At 62.6% G+C, this 19,255-nt stretch overlaps 1 protein-coding gene across 3 annotated transcripts in view; it reads left to right on the forward strand.

Moving 5' to 3' along the window:
- LETM1 (leucine zipper and EF-hand containing transmembrane protein 1) overlaps window positions 1-19,255 on the forward strand; it is a 34,188-nt gene extending 14,933 nt beyond the window's left edge. The window contains exons 4-14 of one of the 3 annotated variants that reach the window (XM_039838319.1): window positions 603-746; window positions 1,255-1,392; window positions 2,063-2,266; window positions 7,953-8,072; window positions 9,420-9,551; window positions 9,899-10,042; window positions 10,632-10,766; window positions 13,571-13,705; window positions 14,555-14,745; window positions 15,637-15,775; window positions 16,554-19,255. In XM_039838319.1, coding sequence (XP_039694253.1) covers window positions 603-746; window positions 1,255-1,392; window positions 2,063-2,266; window positions 7,953-8,072; window positions 9,420-9,551; window positions 9,899-10,042; window positions 10,632-10,766; window positions 13,571-13,705; window positions 14,555-14,745; window positions 15,637-15,775; window positions 16,554-16,703 — 1,632 coding nt within the window. In that variant the 3' untranslated portion in view covers window positions 16,704-19,255. The remainder of the gene's footprint in view (window positions 1-602; window positions 747-1,254; window positions 1,393-2,062; window positions 2,267-7,952; window positions 8,073-9,419; window positions 9,552-9,898; window positions 10,043-10,631; window positions 10,767-13,570; window positions 13,706-14,554; window positions 14,746-15,636; window positions 15,776-16,553) is intronic. The other 2 variants (XM_039838320.1, XM_039838321.1) reach the window with 2 other exon arrangements.

Here is a 19,255-nt window from a genome sequence, read left to right on the forward strand (position 1 = left end):
AGCGATGACCGAAGACAAGGACTCGCTGCCTGGGCACCCACCGCGAGTGGTCCCTGGTCTCGGGATCGTGATGACCTCAGGATGCCGTTCTTTTGATGGCATCAGCAGGAGTTTGTGTTGATGCAGCACGCATGTCTGCTGGGCTCAGATTTAAGAAGCATAGTCTTAAATCTAACGTCTCAGGGAAAACCAGAGATGTGCACAGCTAACTCGTTCCCGCAGAACCTTTGGCAGGGGTGTGTGGCCACAGCCTTCTCTGATGGCCCTCGCCACTGCCAGCAATGACCCGTCCTCCGCCTGTCACTCAAGTCCGGCTAGTGCCAGCCCATGGGCAGGTTTCCACACCATTTCCACAGAGCAAGACCCCGGCTGGGCACCTGGTCCGGGCCTCTGCGGGCGGGTCGCGGGCTGTCCCTGGTGGTGGGTGCAGTCCACGCGGTGTTGGTGCCTGCCCAGCTTCTCTGAAGGCCGTGGCTGTGGTTTGGATGCTGGACGAAGAAACAGCCTTCGGGAGTCGTCTGGTGGGCTGCTCGGAGCCCCCAGCGCCCGGTGCCTCCACGGGATGCTGTCGCGTAACCTCTGACCCACATGCCTCTTCGCAGTTTCTCCGGATCTGTGCCGACCTCTTCCGCCTGGTCCCCTTCCTGGTGTTCGTGGTGGTGCCCTTCATGGAGTTCCTGCTTCCTGTCGTCGTGAAGCTCTTCCCCAACATGCTGCCATCCACGTTTGAGACACAGTCCATCAAGGTAATGGGGGCGGGGCGGGCGCTGCTGCAGAGCCTGGCCCCAGTGGTCTCTGTGGCTAACACAGCTGGGAGTGCACACTAGGGCGTCAGGGGCCGGCAGTGGGCGTCTCAGTCCAGCCAGCTTGGGGCCAGGCCACTCCTCCTTAGACGGGTTTCACGCTATGGCTTCGGGAGCCCAGAGTTCTGCAAAACTCAGGTTGTGACCCATTCCTGGGGTGGGACCATCTCGGCGCTGGGCGCCCTGCCCACTTTGGTCAGTGGGGTCTTCTGGGGACACGCGTGCCTGGCTATGTGTGTGTTGTCCACCACTTTGGCTCCACCCCCGCAGAGATGAGGCAGGCTCCACACCACACGGCTGTGAAGCCCAAATCTGTCGGGGACCGGGAGCTAGAGGGGAGGGTGCTGGCACACCCCAGGCGGGGGATGCGTCTCTGGGGGGCACTGGGTCGAAGAGTGGAAGCTGGGGTTCCATTCCAGAGGAGTGCAGTGCCCTCTCTCTGCCCTGGCAGGAGGAGAGGCTGAAGAAGGAGCTGCGGGTCAAGCTGGAGCTGGCCAAGTTTCTTCAGGACACCATCGAGGAGATGGCCTTGAAAAACAAGGCGGCCAAAGGGAGCGCCACCAAGGACTTCTCCGTGTTTTTCCAGAAGGTGCCCTGTCAGAACCCTTGCGGCGTCAGCCCACTGGTCCTGAGTGCTGGTTAGAGCCTCGGGCCACCCCACCTCATCTGGGGACCGGCTCCCATCTGCATTCTGCCCCTCTCCACTGTGTGGGGCAGGAGCGGCGCTCCTAGCATGGGGTGCTTGGTGCCGGGTGGGCTTGCCCAAGAGGCTCCCCGTGCTCGGTGAGGTCAGGCCTCTGTCCCGAGAACTCGAACCTGCTGACAGTCAGAGTTACTTGCTTGTGCCTCGACCTCGCAGTAGCCCCCGGAGGAGGGAGTTTGGCAGATGAGGAACCTGAGGCCCCGTGGGTGTGACAAGCTGGGGGGCCGAGTGGAGGAGGGGACGGGGCAGAAGGCTGCTCCACAGCCATGCCTGAGGTGGCGAGAGGGTGGCAGGGCCCCCTGCCCAGCAGTGCGAGGCCCGTGGCCTCTTCGTGGTCGGCAGCCTTGTCCCTGCAGATCAGGCAGGAAAGGCAGGAAAGGCGTGGGCCCGTGCGGGCAGCCCGCGGCGGGCAGTCCTGAGAGGGCAGCTCGGGTCAGGCATGCAGGGTCCAGGGCACTTCTAGCTGTCCTGTTTCCACACGTGGGGCGAGCAGCTCGGGGCTGTGGGGTACCGGGGACACGCCCCACTGACGGTGACCCTAGGGTGGCTTCTGCAGATCCGAGAGACGGGGGAGAGGCCCAGCAACGAGGAGATCATGCGCTTTTCCAAGTTGTTTGAGGACGAGCTGACCCTGGACAACCTCACGCGGCCGCAGCTGGTGGCGCTGTGCAGGCTGCTGGAGCTGCAGTCCATCGGCACCAACAACTTCCTGCGCTTCCAGCTCACCATGCGGCTGCGCTCCATCAAGGCCGACGACAAGGTGGGCAGCCCGGCTCTGCTCTCTGGCTCCCCCTGCGGGTGTCCTCCCGGCAGCGGCTCTGGGCCATCTTGCATGGTAGGCGGTCAGGTCACTGGGGGCCTGGCACTCCCGGGTCGTGGCTGTCCAGCACGCACACGCATGTCTGCTGGGCCCAGTGCCGAGGTCGTGCCGTCCGTGCGCTCTGTCACAGACACCGCGTGCTTGTCAGCCATCGCTTAGCGGCCCGCCACCCCAGCCAGCCCCGCGGCACACCCCGTGGCATGGGGCCTGCCTCAGATGGCCGACTTCCTTAGCATGATGACCTAGAACCGGGCTCCGGGCAAGGGGGCGGGAGATCGGGCAGGCCATGGCCCACAACCAGACTCTCCCAGGGCTCGCTGACCACTGTGTGCCCACTTGCTGCCCACTGCCAGGCGGCTGCACTGCGCACCCCAAGTGTGCTTTCTCAGGGAGGATTCGTGGGACACCCCTGCTTCTCTAATAGCTCTCCTTGCCTTAAAATCCGCAGCATCTGGCGTTCCGACTTTTTACATTTAAGCTTCCCGAACCCTTTTATCTACGAGGTGTTTGTGTTTGTGTTTGTTTGAATGCAGCCTGATCGTTTCTGCCTTTTGATCAGGGCATTTTATATGTAGCCCATGCTTCCCTCTGCCCCAGCTGTTTATGTGACACTTAGCTCCTCTCTTGTCTCCTTTCGGATGAGCCCAGGACTCTGCTCCACGCGCCGCCTTCGCTTGTTCCTTGTTTTCGCGGTGCCACAGGCCGTCTCGAGGGCCGTCCCCGAGGAGGAAGTGCCCTTCCCCGCCTCCCGCGTCGGCACCGGTCCTGGAGACACTTGGCCCAGTGCCCCACGTGTTTCCCACCCGTGCCCACTTCCACCCGGACACCGCCTGCCCTTTGACGCTCCGGCGGGACGGCCTCCCTCCGCTCGCTCGCGTGGGCGTCCGTCCTCCTTGCCGGTCCCACGGCGTGTCTGCCAGGCATGAGCTCCCGGCCGGAGTCCTTCCTAGACCTCCAGGTGCTGTCCTGAGGGCCGTCAGCCGGCGGCCCGTGGTTCTTCAAAGGTGTCCGCCGCCGCCTCGCCCTCCCTGGCAGGAGCTGTCTGCTTCGGTTCGGGATCCAGCCACTCAGGACGAGAACGTGCCTAGCTGTGTCTGTTTGCAGCCGCCCTGCTCCCGATGCTGGTGCCTCCGCGTCGCACTGCGTTCTCCCTGCCCTGCCGCCTGCGCCCTGTGCGTCCGCCGGGCCTCTCCGCTTCCGCGGCCCTTCTGTGTCTGATAGCCGTAAAGCCCTCTGCTCAGTCCTTCACTTCCATCCTAGAAACCGTTTTTTTGGTTGGTTTTTTTCCCCCAAGATTTCGGTTCCCAGGGAAAACTGCCGTCTTGTTCTCTGCTTTCTTGACCATGCTAACCGTGGCTCACGTCCGATCAGTCCAGCAACAGTGACCTGCGGGTCCTTGTTTTCTCTCTTGGTTTTGTTTGTAGTATTTAGCTTTTTTGAACACAGACATTATAAAAAATGCTGGAGGTTCTGGGCGGTGACGTTTTCCGGGGGCCTCCCGAGTCCGCTCTGTTTGGAGAGGCCGTGACCCCTGTGGTCTTACGCCAAACTGGGGCTGGGCCTGCGGCTCCGGTTTGCCCACCCCGCGGGGCGCCGGCACAGCGCAGCCGGTGGCGTCTGCCCCCGGAGGCCCTGGGCTCGCCCCTCACCTTGCCCTGTCGTCTTGAGGCCTGACACAGGGTTGTCCCCTGCCCCCCTTCTCTCTGGGCTGCAGCCTCGGCAGCCCCTGGACTCCGGCTGTTCTCGTCTGACGTGTCTCCCCGCTTAGCAGTGGCCTTTGGCCTGGGCGCTCAGCTTGCTCCACGAGTCGGCAAATGCCGCTGGGACCCCCGGTGGCTCGGCATGGACAGCTCGCACCTCCGTGGCGGCCTAGTCTGTCCCGGTCCACAGACGCTCGCCGCCCCCACGCCTAGTTGTCTTTGCTTTTCGAAGCCTCCACACCTGGGGCGTGTTGCGTTTTCTTGTCCCTGGCTTCTCCAGTTGTCTCGGCGGAAGGTGGCGTGATGGAAACGATCCCTTGTCACAGCTGTGCATAAGGTTATCGCTGGGTCTTTGTAAGGACGGAAGGGAACCGTCTCAGGCGTGTCGTGAACTCTGGCCTGCTGGAGCGCGGGGCCGAGCGGGCCGTCCTCGCGCGGAGAGCCGGTGTGGCTGCCCCCCTCAGGAGAGGCAGCTAGCGAGCAGATGGCCTGGGGTTGAGTCCTGACCACTTACTCTGTGACCTTGGACAAGTCATTCCACCGCAGAGTACCTCAGATCCTGATGACCAGGATAGCTGCCAGGCCTCTGCAGTCGTGCAGGCGGAGCGGGCGCTTGGTCCTCTGGACGTGGAGTAGAATCCGGTGTAGGAGACGGAGGTGGGCGGAGGCCGCGGGTCTCCCCGGGCAGCGCAGTGGGGGCTTGGCCTCACAGAGCCCAGCTTCAGGCTGAAGGAGCGGGCCACCCAGAAACGCTGACCATTACAAGAGCCTGCTCTCTGCCAAAGGACAGGAAGGGGCCACCTAGAGAGACAGAACAGTCCAGTCGGTACCACTGCGCTCCAGTCTGATGTCACGGGGAACCCCGGCTCCCACCTCACATGCGACAGTGGAGCTGAGGCCTCCACCCCACCGGACAGCCCCAGGATCCTCCCTGCCTGCTCTGGGGGTGTCAGCAGGGGCCTGGTGGGAGCCAGAGACCCCTCCCCTCCCAGCAGGGGGGACACACGCACCTCTCCCCCCGGGGTCTTCTGAGGCTGAGCGGGGTGCCTGACAGGAACAAGGCAGCACCCCACCGGTCCTGGAACGTACTCGGGGTGCAGTTATGGGTTTGACCGATGGCACAAAGAACTCAGAAGCGACAGGAGCCTGTTGTCCGCAGGTCCCCACAGACGGGTACAGCACCCGCTCGGGCTTGCACGAGACCTTGGTGTGTCCGGACCAGGACGCAGGAGCTGGGGGAGGAGGGGAGACAGGACTTGGCATCGTTACCAGTGCGGTGGGAGTGGCCCGCCGATGTTCTGGGCTGGGCAGGAAGTGAACACGGGTTAGGGCTTGTGGTTGGCAGATCCGAAGCACGACTGTCACGTGCCCACGAGAGCCGGGCCACAGGGAGACGTGGAGAGCTTTGGTGTCAGTTGCGTTCGGTAGAGCCAGATCGTCAGTTACACAGTCTGCAGAAGTCGGCTGGAACACTGCCCCTTGAGCCACGCCACGGTCAGGCGCCAGCTAAGACGGTCGACGTCTCAGGTAAGAGCTGAGTTTCAGAACACAGTATCAAAATGTCTGGGTTCCAGTCGAAAATCGGTCCCTGCCAAGACCCAGAAGGGTCCCAAAGCGGCTGATGAAAGGTGGTGAGTGGGTGCCAGCCCTGAGGGGACAGGTTAGAGACGCCAGACGCGACCTCGAAGGGACGCGTGAAATGCTTGCGCAGCAGTGGGGACCGGGGCACGTGGGAGCGCGGCCTCAGCTCAGGAGAAGGGACCGAGAAGACCCCGACGGACAGAGGCACGGGAGCGCGGTCCACAGTGAGGCACGTGGTGGGCTCCGCAGCCGAGCGGGCAGGGCAGAGGGCAGGGCAGTGAGCGCAGGTGGAACAGGCGCACGTGCCCGTCCAGATCCCAGAGAGGAAGTGGGATCAGGCGCACGTACCCGTCCAGATCCCAGAGAGGAAGTGGGATCAGGCGCACGTGCCCGTCCAGATCCCAGAGAGGAAGTGGGATCAGGCGCGCGTGCCCGTCCAGATCCCAGAGAGGAAGTGGCGAGAGGACCAGGGACTGCCACAGGGCTGACGCGCGTGTCGTGGGGCTTCCAGGAGGGGCAGAGACAGGACAGGGCTGGGAAAGTGGTCCAAGAAACAGGCCAGACATGTCCCAAATGCAGCGGCACACATCTGTAAATTTTAGAAACAGTGATCCTCAGACAGGAAAAACCCAAAGAAACCCACACCACGACACATAGTCAACGGAACGAGCACTTAAGGACAAGAGTAACTTTGGAAGCAGAGAGAGTGCCATCTCGTCTGCAGGAAAGACAACACGGACGGCAGTGAGTTTCTCGTCTGGAGCCACAGAAGCCAGAAAGAAGCAGAACGTTTTTCATGTGCTAAAAAAAAACCTGTCGACTCAGAATCCTGTGTCCAGGAAAAATATCCCACAGGAGTGAGGAGCAAATCAGACCTCAGGTGAAAGAACAGTAAGAGCCTTGTCAGCAGCGACCTGTCCTAGAAGAAGAACCTGAAGAAGGTCCTGTAAGCAAAGGAAATTCGAGAAGAAAGAGACTCGGAACGCGAGGCGGGAAGGACACGGCCGCAGAAGCTGCGGGCGCACCCAGCAGGCTTTCCTTCTCCGTGCGGGTCTCCTGCCGGAGCCGCAGTGGCGCTGGGGCACCTGGCTCTCCGGGGACGCGGAATGGAGCTGACCAGGGGACGTTGAGGGCGCTGAGGTCTCTGCAGTTCCCTGGGACCGGAACCGTGAGGACACTCGTTCTGGGACAGGGTACACGTGTCTGTGTAGTTTCCTGAGCAGCCACCAGAAGCGCCGCGGGAGAAGGCCCCCCAGAAGTGCCAGAGCGGACGCCAGCGGGGTTCACCTAACCCACGGGGGATGAGGACCAGATTGTTTCGTGAGAATCTAAAACTGGAAACAGCCCAGGGGGCCTTCTGTGGACGAACGGTTGAAGCAGGGCACGCATACCACGCAGGGCCACTTGGCACGCAGAAGGGATGGCTTATCGACAGGCCCGACGACCGTGCGGATCTTTATGGAATCCCAAAAGTCACGTGCTGTACGATCGTGTTCGTGTCCTGCGCTTCAGTGACAGTTATGGAAACGAGACCAGATCAGCGGGTGCTAGGTTGGGGGTGCGTAGAAGGGCAGTGTGAAGTCCTGTGGGGGTGCAGAGGTTTCCGGCCTGACCAGCACAGGGTCGCGTGTTGGTTACGGTTTGTGAGATGTTACCCCTGGGAGACACCCGGGAACTCTGTAGTTACACACGTCACATCTACAGTCGTTTGGAGGTAACACGCTTAAGAAAACGGGCAGCGGTCTTCCTCACAGGACCGCTGGGATTACATGGGTCGAGCGAGGTGTCGGATGTGGGGAGGCGTGGACACCGCCTGGCGCAGACAAGGAGCACTGCTGTTCTGTGTCCTCCCCCTCGTTCCTGGCCCCTCGACACCGTGCTCTGTGTCCCCGTCTCTGGGGCTCCTGTTCGCTTTTCCCCCAGGCTGGGGTGGGCGGGCAGGGGAGACTTTGGCTAAGGCCAGGAGACATGTCAGAGCCTAGGGTCACCCCTGCCCTCACCCTCCCTCCCCCATCTCGCAAACCCCAAGAGTACTCGGTGGGGCAGGGCGGAGTGCTCGGATCCCGTAGGTGCCCCGACCCCTCCCCCACCTCCGGGACAGGCAGGTTCTTGGACTCTCCGGTGGGTCCTGGCCAACACGTGCTTCCCCAGGCCCCTTCCCCCATCAGACAGACCTGTCCCTGCATCCTGGAACTGAGGCCTTGCTGGTGGTGGTGCTGTCACTCGGCAGAGCACATTAGGAAAGTGGCCCGTGCTTAGACACGTTGTTCCCAAGGGTGCGAAGGTAAGCACCGTGAACCTCTAGTGGCCTTTTGAGACGGTAACGAGTTGACTTTCTCCTACAGCTGATCGCTGAGGAAGGGGTGGACAGCCTCAATGTCAAGGAGCTGCAGGCGGCGTGTCGGGCACGAGGCATGCGGGCTCTGGGCGTCACAGAAGACCGCCTGCGGGACCAGCTGAAGCAGGTGCGTGGTCCAGGGGCTTCCCCTTCCACCAGACCCGCACGGGCTCGCGTGACAAACAAGGAGATAAATAAGCCCCAGGGATTGGCGGGCAGCCACCGGGCCTCGTGAGGCACTGCCTTGGCCTTCGCCTCCCATCTGGCTGGGGCCTGGTCCTGTGACACCCACAAACCCCTGCGTTGGCCACCTGTGAGGACTGCTGACGTTCCTCTCTGCTCACGGTCGACGTCAGTGTCCGAGCTGCCCCTTCTTCAGTTGTAGGCAGACGAGGACTAGGTTAGCTTCTTTCCCTGAGGCCAGGGCCATCTGGGTGACGAGGATCCCGGCCAGCTCTGGCCGAGCCTACTGTACACTCAGGTCCTGTGCCCCAGCCCTGCTGGCCCCGGTGTGAGCCTGGCCTCGGGGAGGCAGCACACAGCGGCTCAGCTTTCCTGTTGGAGGCACAAAGCCTGCAGGGCACCAGCCGGTTCCCCTCTAGCCGCCGGTGCTGTTGGCATCCCTGTCGTGGGCCTCCGCGTGTCCTGGTGGAGGCAGAGATGCGTCAGGCCACTTCCCCGCTGACACATGTGGCCCCTCGGCCTCCACGTGGTTCTCTATCAGGCCCTGCTACGTGGCGTGTCTCTCTGGTCCTGCCCGAGTGCCGGGCCACCCTGGTGTCGGCCCTGCCTTCTTGGAGGGCTCAGGTGGAGCGTGGGCCCCCAGCCCGGGGCTCTCTGCACGCGAGCGTGTGGCACAGGCACTCCCGGCGTCCCCTCTGATCGTCTCACCTCTGCTCAGCGTTTCCTTCCTGCTCTGAGAGTTGCTTCTCGTCTCAGCTCCTGCCCTGTGCCCAGTGTTTGCCCAGATGTTGTCAGGGCCTCTGCTGGCAGTTTGGACGTTCTCTTTTGTCACTAAAGTAGCCTGAAACGGTGCCTGGCCCGGAGCAGGTGTGTAAAGCCTTCCACGTGGACTGAATTCACAAATGCTATCCTCGGAGTTTGGCACCGTTTCTGAGCGAGGAGTTTTGCCAGCAGAGTCTGGCCATCTGTCCTCGGGCTCCCGCGCCCTGGAGCCCGGTGCAGGCGGGAGGATTCACAGCCCTTCGGCATCTCGCGCTCAGCGCTCAGGCGTGGGGTCGTGAAACGCAGCGGTCACATGGCTTCCTAGGGCTTGATGGGGACATGTCCTGTGATGCAGTGGACTCATCTACTCAAGTCCTGTTGTAGCAGTTGCCACCTGTCCCCCTCCTTCCCTCCCCCAGCCGGACCAGGACAGGGAGGAATGCTGCAGGGCCAGAGGCCCTGTTGCTGGTCGCAGGTGTAGGGGCTGAGGCCAGCAGGTGAGTCTGGGTCCTGAACTCCCCTTCCGCAGTGGCTGGAGCTGCACCTGCACCAGGAGATCCCCACGTCACTGCTCATCCTGTCCCGGGCCATGTACCTCCCAGACACCCTGTCGCCCGCCGACCAGCTCAAGTCCACCTTGCAGACTCTCCCAGAGATCGTGGTGAGTTGCTGGGAGACCCCTCCTGCGACTCACTCTGTGAGGGGCCCTCGCTGCCAAGGGGAGGGGCCGTGGCAACAGCCACCCACTCGGCCGTGGGATCCCGGGCCTACCCACTGTCCCCTCCCCTTCGCATGCGTCTGTGCTGTCTCTGAGCAATGGGGGCTCCTGTGACACGTGCGGAGGTGACCCTCGGGTGCCTGCAGGTGTTTCCCAGCAACGTGCTCTGCCCCCTTTGAAGCCTGGCTGGTGACAGCAGTCAGAGATGGGCAGGGAGCTGTGGGGCCTCTTGGGTGGTGGCTGTGTGCGCACGGGCCTTTGGCTTGCTCACAGGTGTCCCCTCTCTGAAGGCAAAAGAAGCGCAGGTGAAGGTGGCCGAGGTGGAGGGCGAGCAGGTGGACAACAAGGCGAAGCTGGAGGCCACGCTGCAGGAGGAGGCGGCCATCCAGCAGGAGCTCCGGGAGAAGGAGCTACAGAGGCTCTCCGAGGCGGCGGTGAGTGGCCGGCGGGGCTCCGGGGCGGGCTGCAGGGCATCGTGCTCCGCCGTCTGGAGAAACGGCCTCACGGCCAGTACCTGGGGCTCTGGAATGGCCGGGCGCAGGGGACAGCAGTGTTTGGAGGGGAAGGCAGGCCCAGGGGTGCCAGGGACCCATCAGTTGGCTGGCTCTCCCTCGGTCTGGGTGCCGGTCAGCGCAGTGGGGCCTTCCGAGACCCCGGCCCGGGCTGTGGGTGGACTGCTGCTCCTGACACGCGTGACCATGACATGTTCCCGCTGCAACTCACCGGCCGGCTGTGTGCGGCTGTCAGGAGAGGATTAGAGAGGACGCGTGAGCCCGACTGCTGATCGGGGGCCCGGGCGGCCCGGAAACGCCGGGGTGCAGGTGCGCAGGTGCAGGACACGCTTTCAGAGTCGGACAGTGAAGCCTTGTGGCGCGCGTCAGTCACTGCTGCCCGGTCGATGGCGGGCGTCTACGAGTCTCGGCGGTCACGTCGCAGGCCGTTGGCACGTCCGTGCTGACAGGACGCCTCGGGAAGGCTGTGGTGCGGTGAGTGTGCTGAGCCGGCAGCGGCCTTGTGTTTCAGAAGGAAGTGCAGCCGGAAGTGGTGGCCAGAGCTGGCCCTGGAAGACCGGTGGCTGAGCTGCAGCCGGAAGCGCCCGAAGTGGTCCTGCCGTCTGAGGTCCTGAAGGACACTGCCCCAGTCCTGGAGGGCGTGAAGGTAACGGACGCTTGCCCTCGCCCCAGAGGGGAGCCGAGCAGCAGGGCGCGGGGTCCGGCTCGCGGACGGGGAGCCACTGCAAGGTCCTTGGCGAGCCCCAGGGGAGCTGGGCTTGCACGTCTGCAGGATGAAATGACGTCCGCGTGGCAGGGCACCTCATCTCTCGTTGGCCAGAGCGGGTAGCGGGAGGGGAGCTGGCTGCTCCCTCTGTGGAGGTCCGCGTCTGCCCCCCACCCTGGCGGCCTACGTCAGGCACCCACAGCCTGTGACGTGGAGGTGCTCGTCTCCGGGTGGCCTTGCCATGCTGGGGTGCTGCTGTCGGGAGTCTTCCCGTGGCCTGGGACGGGGCACCCTGGGTGGAGCAGCGTCTGGGGCACGTTGCTGGGAGCAGATGTTGACCAGCCACGTGGCCGCGTCCATTCAGCAGTGGGAGCGGGAGAGAGGCCAGGGTGGCTACTATGTCGGGATTCTGAGTGAGGCCACGGAGGGGCCACCCATGCGGCCGAGGGCGAGGACTCTGGGTGGACACGGTGTGTCCGGTGGAGGGTACGCTGAAGGCCAGCGGACGCAGCCTGCGGAGTGAGCCCTGCTGGGCAGCGTGAGGTGGTCGGTGGTCGGTGGCTGTGGCCGTGGCGGTGGCGTGGGCGGTGCCAGAAGGAAAAGCCACAGTGCGAAGCCCTCAGAAGAGCCAGGCCACCGGCCGCCAGGTCCCTTCCCCTGACTGAGGAGCGATAGTGCCGGAATGGAATGGGGGCTTTTACCGGGCACGGTGTGACCGCTGAGGCAGCAAGTTGAGGGGGGCGGGGCGGTGGGTGCGATGGGCCGTCCAGAGCCTTGTGGGCTGCTTTTGGCCACTGGTGCGGCCTGGGACAAGCCTGGTGGACCTCTGCTTCTCTCCAGTAATGGCCTTCAGGCCCATGGGGGACACTGGGGCCACTCCTGAGACTCGGCCCAGGGGACAGATGGAAACGAGCACAGGGTGTGACGGGTGCGTCGAGGCCTGGCAGAGGGGGTTCCAGGAGCCTGGCAGAGCTGGACCCAAAGGGTGACCTGGGAAGGGTCAGGGCTGTTTTCAAGGTGGTGTGGGCGGGGACAGCTGAGCAGAGCTGGAGACTGGCCGGGCCCATGAGGGGCTTCTGGGAGAAGGGGGCGCCTCTCAATAAGGGGCTGGGTGGCTGGCTTTCACGGACAGGTGCATCCCATTTCCAGTGGATTAAAAACTTCAACATGGAAGGACGTAGAGAACTCACAGGACAACTTAGGGCCTGAAGATTGCCAAAGATGTGTCAGCAAGAAGAACAAACCTTTGGAAAGTTGAAGTGAAGGCCTAGGGTTCACTGGAAAGAGACCATAAGGAGCGGGAAGAACACGGGCCCTGTCCTTGGGGCCCCAGAGGCCTGTGCTTTACTGGGGTTGCCGTCTGTCCAGGGGAAAGGAACCCGAGTAGCTCACTTCCTGTAAGGAAACTGAGTTCGTAGCTGAAAACCTTCCCCCAGGAGCCCCAGGCTTGCGCAGCTGCCCCGGGGAAGTTACGGGGACGTCCATGTCTGGGCGACACCCTCCCAGGGCCACACGGTCCTGGCGGGAAGTGGAAAGAAGGGACCCATCCCACTCGTTCTGAGATGAGCGTCACTTGACACCAAAACCAGGGAGATGAGGAAACAGACCCGCATCTTTCGTGAGCACAGGAGTGAAAATCCTCAGCGGACGTGTAGCACGTCAAACGCAGTCAGGCTTCTGTGAAAAGGGTGACATGTCGTGACTCCGTGGGCTCTTCCAGGGAGTGAGAACATCGGTCATTGTGACCAGCGTCCCACCAGCCAGGAGGAAGCCATGCGTGACCATCTCGGGGGGGTGTGGGGAGAGCACCGGTCAGGTCCTGGCACCCGCGTCCGAGTCCCCAGCAGCGGGGGGAGGGGTCACCCTCAGCCAGACGGAAACGCTGTCACCAGCACAGCGGACAGTGCGACGGCCGTGCTCACTCCCATCCTCATGGTGGCTCTGCCAGGACAGTCAGATGAGGACACGGTGGAACCGGGTGGACGGCAGAGGAGGCGGGGCTGCGCTGGCTTTCGCTGGGGACCCGAGCATCTGAGAACCCCTGCGTGTCTCGGTGGTGGGTCCCCGGGAGCTCTGGAAATGGGTCACGACGGCGTCCGCTCAGCGGGCTGCTCGGGGATACGTTGGAAACATATGCAGGACCCGTACACCGTCCGCGTGACTTCAGGAGCCAGGAGCAGGGGAGGTGTCTGCATGTGGCCATGGTCACTTCCTGATGCTTGTGCTCTCCAGCTGCTTTGTGGCTTCCCAGCCATCAAGACCGCAGCAGCCTCTTTTGTTGAAATTCACAAAGTCATTCTGAAATTTATATGCGACTTCAAAGGACCCAGAAGAACCAAGGCGTGGACGAGCAAGTCTGGTGTGCCTACTTAGGGCAGTCTGGGACACACCAGGGCACAGGGGCCGGGCGGGGGGACGTCAGACAAAACGAGCTCCCGCGGCCTGACCAGTCTGCTCTGGTGCATGTAAACTCCCAGCAGCGGGGGGGACCGGGGTGGCGGCCGGCAGGGAGGGTCATGGGGCACAGGGAAGCTCGGGGGTGACCGAGATTTCTCTCAGCTGGTGCTGGTCTCAGTAGTGTCCCGTGTCGGGTGGCACGTTCACGGCGGTCCCTGTGTGGGGAAGAGCAAAGCCTGCCTGTGCCCGTGCTCTTGGCCTCGCGCGCAGCCCGAGGCCCCGCCGTGGCCTGTGGCCAGACGGCACGCGTGGTGCCGCCTTCATCCCCGCCCTCCGGTTCTTCCCAGGAGGAGGAGATAACCAAGGAGGAAATCGACATACTCAGCGACGCCTGTTCGAAGCTGAAGGAGCAGAAGTCGTCCCTGCTGAAGGAGAAGGAGGAGCTGGAGCTGCTCAAGGAGGACGTGCAGGACTACAGCGAGGTGCGGGCCGGGGGCCGCGGGGGGCTGCAGCGTGGGCCGGTCTCTTCGGCCCGCCCCGCGGTGTCCAGTGACGCCACCGCCGGGTGTTTGACCAGCTGGCCAGAGGGAGTCTGGGCGAGAACTGGTCTCTTCGTTTTATTCAGTGCGCTCTCTGCAGCCACTGCAGTGGGTCACTTTCTCCTGGAACCTGGCCACTCACCCCTGCACATGACAGGCACCCATCTTTTTTAGTTTTTTGAATACGTGAAGGTATCAGATGAAGAATCTGGTCGTTTGACAAGTAAAATATTATTTTCATTCACGAGTCCTCAAAAGAGACTTCTTTCTTTTGTAGTTGATTTTTTTTTTTTTTAGGTAAACTTGTCTTTTCAGTTTGTCGTACTTCCTAACCCGAGTTAAAAGAACTGTGCTTTCAGAGCTTTCCTGGGAAAGGCTCAGTCATTTCGAGGTGGGCGACACAGCCTGCGGTTTTTGACTTTCCTTCTGCTGACCCTTTGCCCTGCAGGAAATCGGCCTTCTCGGCCCCCTAGGTGCTCCCCGGCGGAGGCGGCTGGGGCAAAACCGGCCGAGAGTTTAGGAAGACGCCTACCGCCCCCCGATTCTCTTGTCCATTTATTTAGTCTTTGAACAGATATGAAGAAAGCTGAGATTCAAAACAGATTCCATTTCCTTTGCTACAAAACGCTTGAATTTGCAAATTAAGACACATTTGTGCGCTAGAGACCAGGACAGCCGCGCCTCCCGCGGGCCTGCCAGCTGTTAGTGCCTCGGGACAGCTGGAGCTGGGCTGGACTAACTTACTTTACGGGCGGGCGGCCCGGGCTTCTTACGACCAAACGATTTCACTAGGACTTGCAAGAGATTAAGAAGGAGCTTTCGAAGTCGGGCAAGGAGATGGATGTGGAGGAGTCCAAAGCCAGCAAGAGGCTGACCAGGCGGGTGCAGCAGATGATCGGGCAGATGGACGGCCTGCTCGCGCAGCTGGAGGCCGCCCAGCAGGCTGGCAAGCTGGGCCCCGCCACCCAGGCCACACCCGAGGGGTGAGTGCGGGGCTCAGCACCTCTGACAGCCCAGCTCTCTGTCTGGGTGCCAGCTGCCCCTCCCCGCTGCCCAGCGGTTCTGGCCGAAGCCCGGCCACATTGACCGCCCAGCTTCTGCGTGGTCACCGTCCTGGGACCTCCCTCCCCACGCACCCAATGCACATACTGCAGCCATTGTCCGCCCTCGCCCACCGTGTCCTTTCCAGCCCACTCCTCCAGGCCGCCGACCGGCTGGCCCTTTCTGAATGTACATCGGCTCACAGCCCCCCCAACCCCGGAAGCCCGTGTCCCCTCTGCCTGCCACACCTCCCGCCCTGCAGCCTCAGCCACCCTGGGCTCTGCTCTCCTCACGTTGTCGGGCCCTCTCCTGCCTCCTCCCTCGCCCTGAACCCCGACACACAGCAGGCACTCAGTAGTGGCTCTCGCATGAGGGCCACCTCTGCACTGGCACACCCCAGGTGCCTGGGAGGCTGGTGGCAGCTGCAAGGGGGTGAAACCACCAGCCAGGCGGTCACCCCTGACACTGGGCGCCCCGGGGACCAGGCTCTGCCATCCCCAGGTTGCAGGCCCTTCACTCTCAGATGAGGTCAGCACCCCCTCCTGGGCTGACCCGCTGTGTGGGCTCACCTGCCCACCTTCCCTGGTCAGAAGGCAGCACAGTGCGCTGGCCTCTCCCACACTGACCCCAGGGCACTCTGTCCTTGCCACCTGTGGAGTGGACTGGGGACTGTCACACAAGACTGCGGACCAAGTGGTGTCCCCTTTCTGTGTCTGAGCTGGCTGGGTATGCCCAAGGGGAGGGGCACGGGAGCTTGAGGCTGGGGGGCCTGACCTGGGGAGCCCGGGAGGCTGGTGTGAGCCAGCTGTGCCACATGCAGGCTGTCCCCCCAGGGAGACCGTCATCAGCGTCAGTGAGCTCATCAGTGCCATGAAGCAAATAAAGCACATTCCAGAAAGCAAGCTCATCAGCCTGGTCTCAGCACTGGACGAGGACAAGGACGGCAAAGTCAACATCGATGGCCTCGTCAAGGTGGGCGACGGGCCCGCTCAGGGTTGGTGGGGCCTCACCCAGGGCGTCTCAGCCTTCACTCTGCATAGTGAGACTCTCGAGAGCAGGCCGCCTCTTTTATGGCTGGACACTTAACATCTACTGGCTTCTTATGGGGCGCTGGCCAGGTCTGGTGGCAAGGTGGCTGGCATGTGCAGACCCCTCAGGAGAGGTGTGCTGGGCAGTTCTCGGAGCCACGTTGTGGGAGGAAGCATGACACCCGAGGCCTGAGAGGTGACCTGGGTGGCACACTCTGGTGCCAGGAGGCTTGGGCTGGGGGCCCGCAGTCACGAGGAGGTCTGTGGACCGCAGGCCGTCCTGACAGCCCCCCATCCGCCCAGCAGGAGTGCCATTGCCTTGCCAGTGCAGAGTTTGGGAGGGCCGGGCCTGTGTCACCTGCCCCTTCCCAGGGGCCCTCCTCGGTGGAGGGCAGCTTGGGTGTCCATGCCTCGGGGAAGCCATGGGGGAGGGAGCTTCCTCGGGGGCCTCTGTCCTGGGCAGACCCCCGGCCCCAGCAGGGATGCGACCCCTGTCGCCCACTTTCCGACTCAGTACTAGACTCTTGGTGGCTGGTCACCTGGCCTGGGCTTTGGAGCCTGTTTGCCCCTTGGGGGTGGGTAAGGGTCTGATGCTCTGCGGACTAGGGCAGGGAAGGACCCTGGGGCCTCCCTGGTGGACAGTGTACTGTGCAGGTGCCAGGGGCCATCTCAGCTGGTGGCCAAGGACACATCCTGAGTCCCTTGTCCCTTCCCGTGTGTAGGTGATCGAGCTCGTGGACAAAGAAGACATTCACATCTCCACGAGCCAGATGGCGGAGATTGTGGCCACGCTGGAGAAGGAGGAGAAGGTGGGGGAGAAGGAAAGGGCCAAGGAGAAGGCGGGGAAGGGGGCCGCCGAGGCCAAGGGCTAGCGGCCGCCCTGCCACGCAGAGCAATTGCTTTGAGGTGATCCTTAGTGACAGACCTGATACGTTGTCCGGAATAAATCAGAAACTTCCATAATCAAGTAATTTTCAATTTTCGTCATTCCATGAAGACTCAGTCAGTCTGGACTCCCCGGCCCCTCCCGTGTTGTCTGCGTTCTCGCCGTTGGCACGGTGCCGCCTGGCGGGGGTCCCGGCCCTGCACCGGTCCCCTGGCTCAGCGGTGTGCTTGGGCCTGCGCCCTGGCGGTGTCTCCCGGGAGGAGCCGACCGCCGTGCGGACCCCCAGCACGCCCACCGCAGCACCGGAGAGGACTCTGCTGGCGTGCGGACACGGCCCCCGAGCGGTCGGCAGGACCGGTGCTGCGTGTCCAGAGCCCCGTGTGACCATCAGGAGAGCATCCGTGGACCACCCGTGGCCTCCGGAAGAGCACAGCGCTCTGGCGACGTCGGTGTCTCGTGCGACCTTCTGTCTGCGAGTGTCAGCTTTCTTGATTCACCTCTGATTCTCGCTGCATCCTTCAAGCAGTGAACAAGCCGAGCGCCCCCCGCCCCGCCAGTCTGCCCGCGAGTGGGCGGTCGCCGCTGCGGAGCGAGGCAGGGGAGGGGCCGGGGGCGCTCGGAGCCGGCTCCCTTCCTGTGCGAGCCCCGCACGGCCCTGTGGCTTCTCGCACTTTTCCTGGTTTGGGTAGTTGGCATCTCCTTGGCCCCGTGGCAATCATGCCCCCGACATGGCTCTGTGGCACCGGGGCCCTCGTGCTTGTCGCTGTGACTCCTTCCCGGCTTTCAGAATGAGCAGGTGGTGGCTGCGCCTGGTCCTGTGCTGTGGCGCCCCAGGAGGCTTTCGCAGGTGACTCTGTGGCGTGGCTAGCACAGCAGCGGGCCGCACCGGAAGCACAAGGCCGGCACGGCACACCTGGGGTGCAGAGGCAGGGCGGCCTCAGCTCTCTGTGCAGCCTAGGTGTCCTGCACGCTTGACACCTGGCTGCTCAGGTCGAGTGGCGCTGCGTGGGGTGGGTGGGGTCGGGCATCCTGTGGCCTCAGCTCTGTCTGACCCGCCCTTCGAAGGCTGTTTCTTACTGGCGAGAACGTTCTTTTAGGGCAATCCAAGCATAGGAATTGGAAGACAGGACCAGAGTGGCCAGGTTAGCTGGGGGAAGGAGCGTGCAGTGATACTTCTGAGTGACCCGAACCCCTGTACTCGGCCCCTGGAGAAGACACCTGATGAACTAGGAACGAAATTTTGTGTTCTCGGGTTAAACCTTTGCACAGTGGCAGCAGCTGTAGCGGCCCCTGTCAGCTGCCTGAGCAGGGTGCTCGGTGCGCCTCACTGCCATGGCCGTGTCCCGCGCTGCAGCCGCCTCGGCTCCAGCGGTGGAGCCTGCTTGCTTGCGAGCTTGGCTGCTGTGCTCGCGAGCTGTGGCCGTCGTTCTGGTCAACAGCACTTTGGGGCCTGGTCATCTGCGCCCGGCTCCCGTCCTTACCCTCGCGCTGCCTTTGCCGGGCACCCTGTGCTTCCGCCCATGTGCTGTCACTGCAGAGCGGCACTGCTGCCCTCTGAGGCTGTCCGCAGCTTCGAGGGGAGCCCGCCCGCCCTGGGCTTCGCACGTGCACACGGGAGCGCGCTGCCGGTGGCGGCCTTCAGTGCTCGGGAGGCTGGCGATGCCTGCTGCAGGCTTCCCCGCTTCGTTTTTGTGTTGGTTTTTTCTGTCCTGGACTCTGTTTCTTGTAGCTGGAACTAGGGTGCAGGTGCAGGTGTGACAAGTGGTGGATCTAGAAGTGAGTCTTGTGCGACCAGGCGCTTAAGAGGCGGCTGTATTTGGACCACCTGTTCTGTGCTGTCAGGAGCGTGTTGTCTGCTTGAAAACGAAATGTGAATTCTGAGCATGTGGTTCCTCCACTCAAACACCTGCTTTTCTAGAGATTCAGGAAATGGGCACGTGGCTTCTGGAGTCATTTTGGAGGGAGTATAAAAATCCAGACTTTGTAAAACCAAGTGGTACTTTGTAATTTTGGAAGAATGCTCTCCAGGCAGTGGTTCTCGCAGCGGGGCCCTGGAGCCGGCAGGGTGGCACCCCCTGGACCTTGCTGCGTCCCCACCTGTCCCCCAAGGGTCCTGGGGCCGGCTCCACTCCGTCCTGGGTTTACACGTGTAAGCATCTTTTTTAGAAATAACGTTTTTATTAAAATAACAAATTAATGTTCTCATAATAGCTCAAAGTCAGATTTCTGAGCTGACACAGTTCAGAAGTTTAGGTGGAAACTTTCATGATTGTCTGAATGTCCGCCTTCGTGACAGCCGTGTGGCCTGGGTCTGGTACCGGCTCGCAGCAGAAGGGCTTGGCGAGCGGGCCCCGGCTTTGCACGTGCTGCCAGGAGCCGGATTCCGGGTTCCTCTCCTCCAGGTATCCCCTCTTTCTGCGCTAGTGTCCCCTGCCTGTCTCCCCATCACACTGTGCACCCACACTGAGCCCTGTGCTCGTGACCGGACTCCCAGTTCAATCTGAGAAAAAGGGTTAATAAAGCGCTATCTTGATGACC

This window comes from Pteropus medius, unplaced genomic scaffold, assembly GCF_902729225.1.
Source record: "Pteropus medius unplaced genomic scaffold, Ma_sr-lr_union100, whole genome shotgun sequence".
Lineage (NCBI taxonomy): Eukaryota > Metazoa > Chordata > Mammalia > Chiroptera > Pteropodidae > Pteropus > Pteropus medius.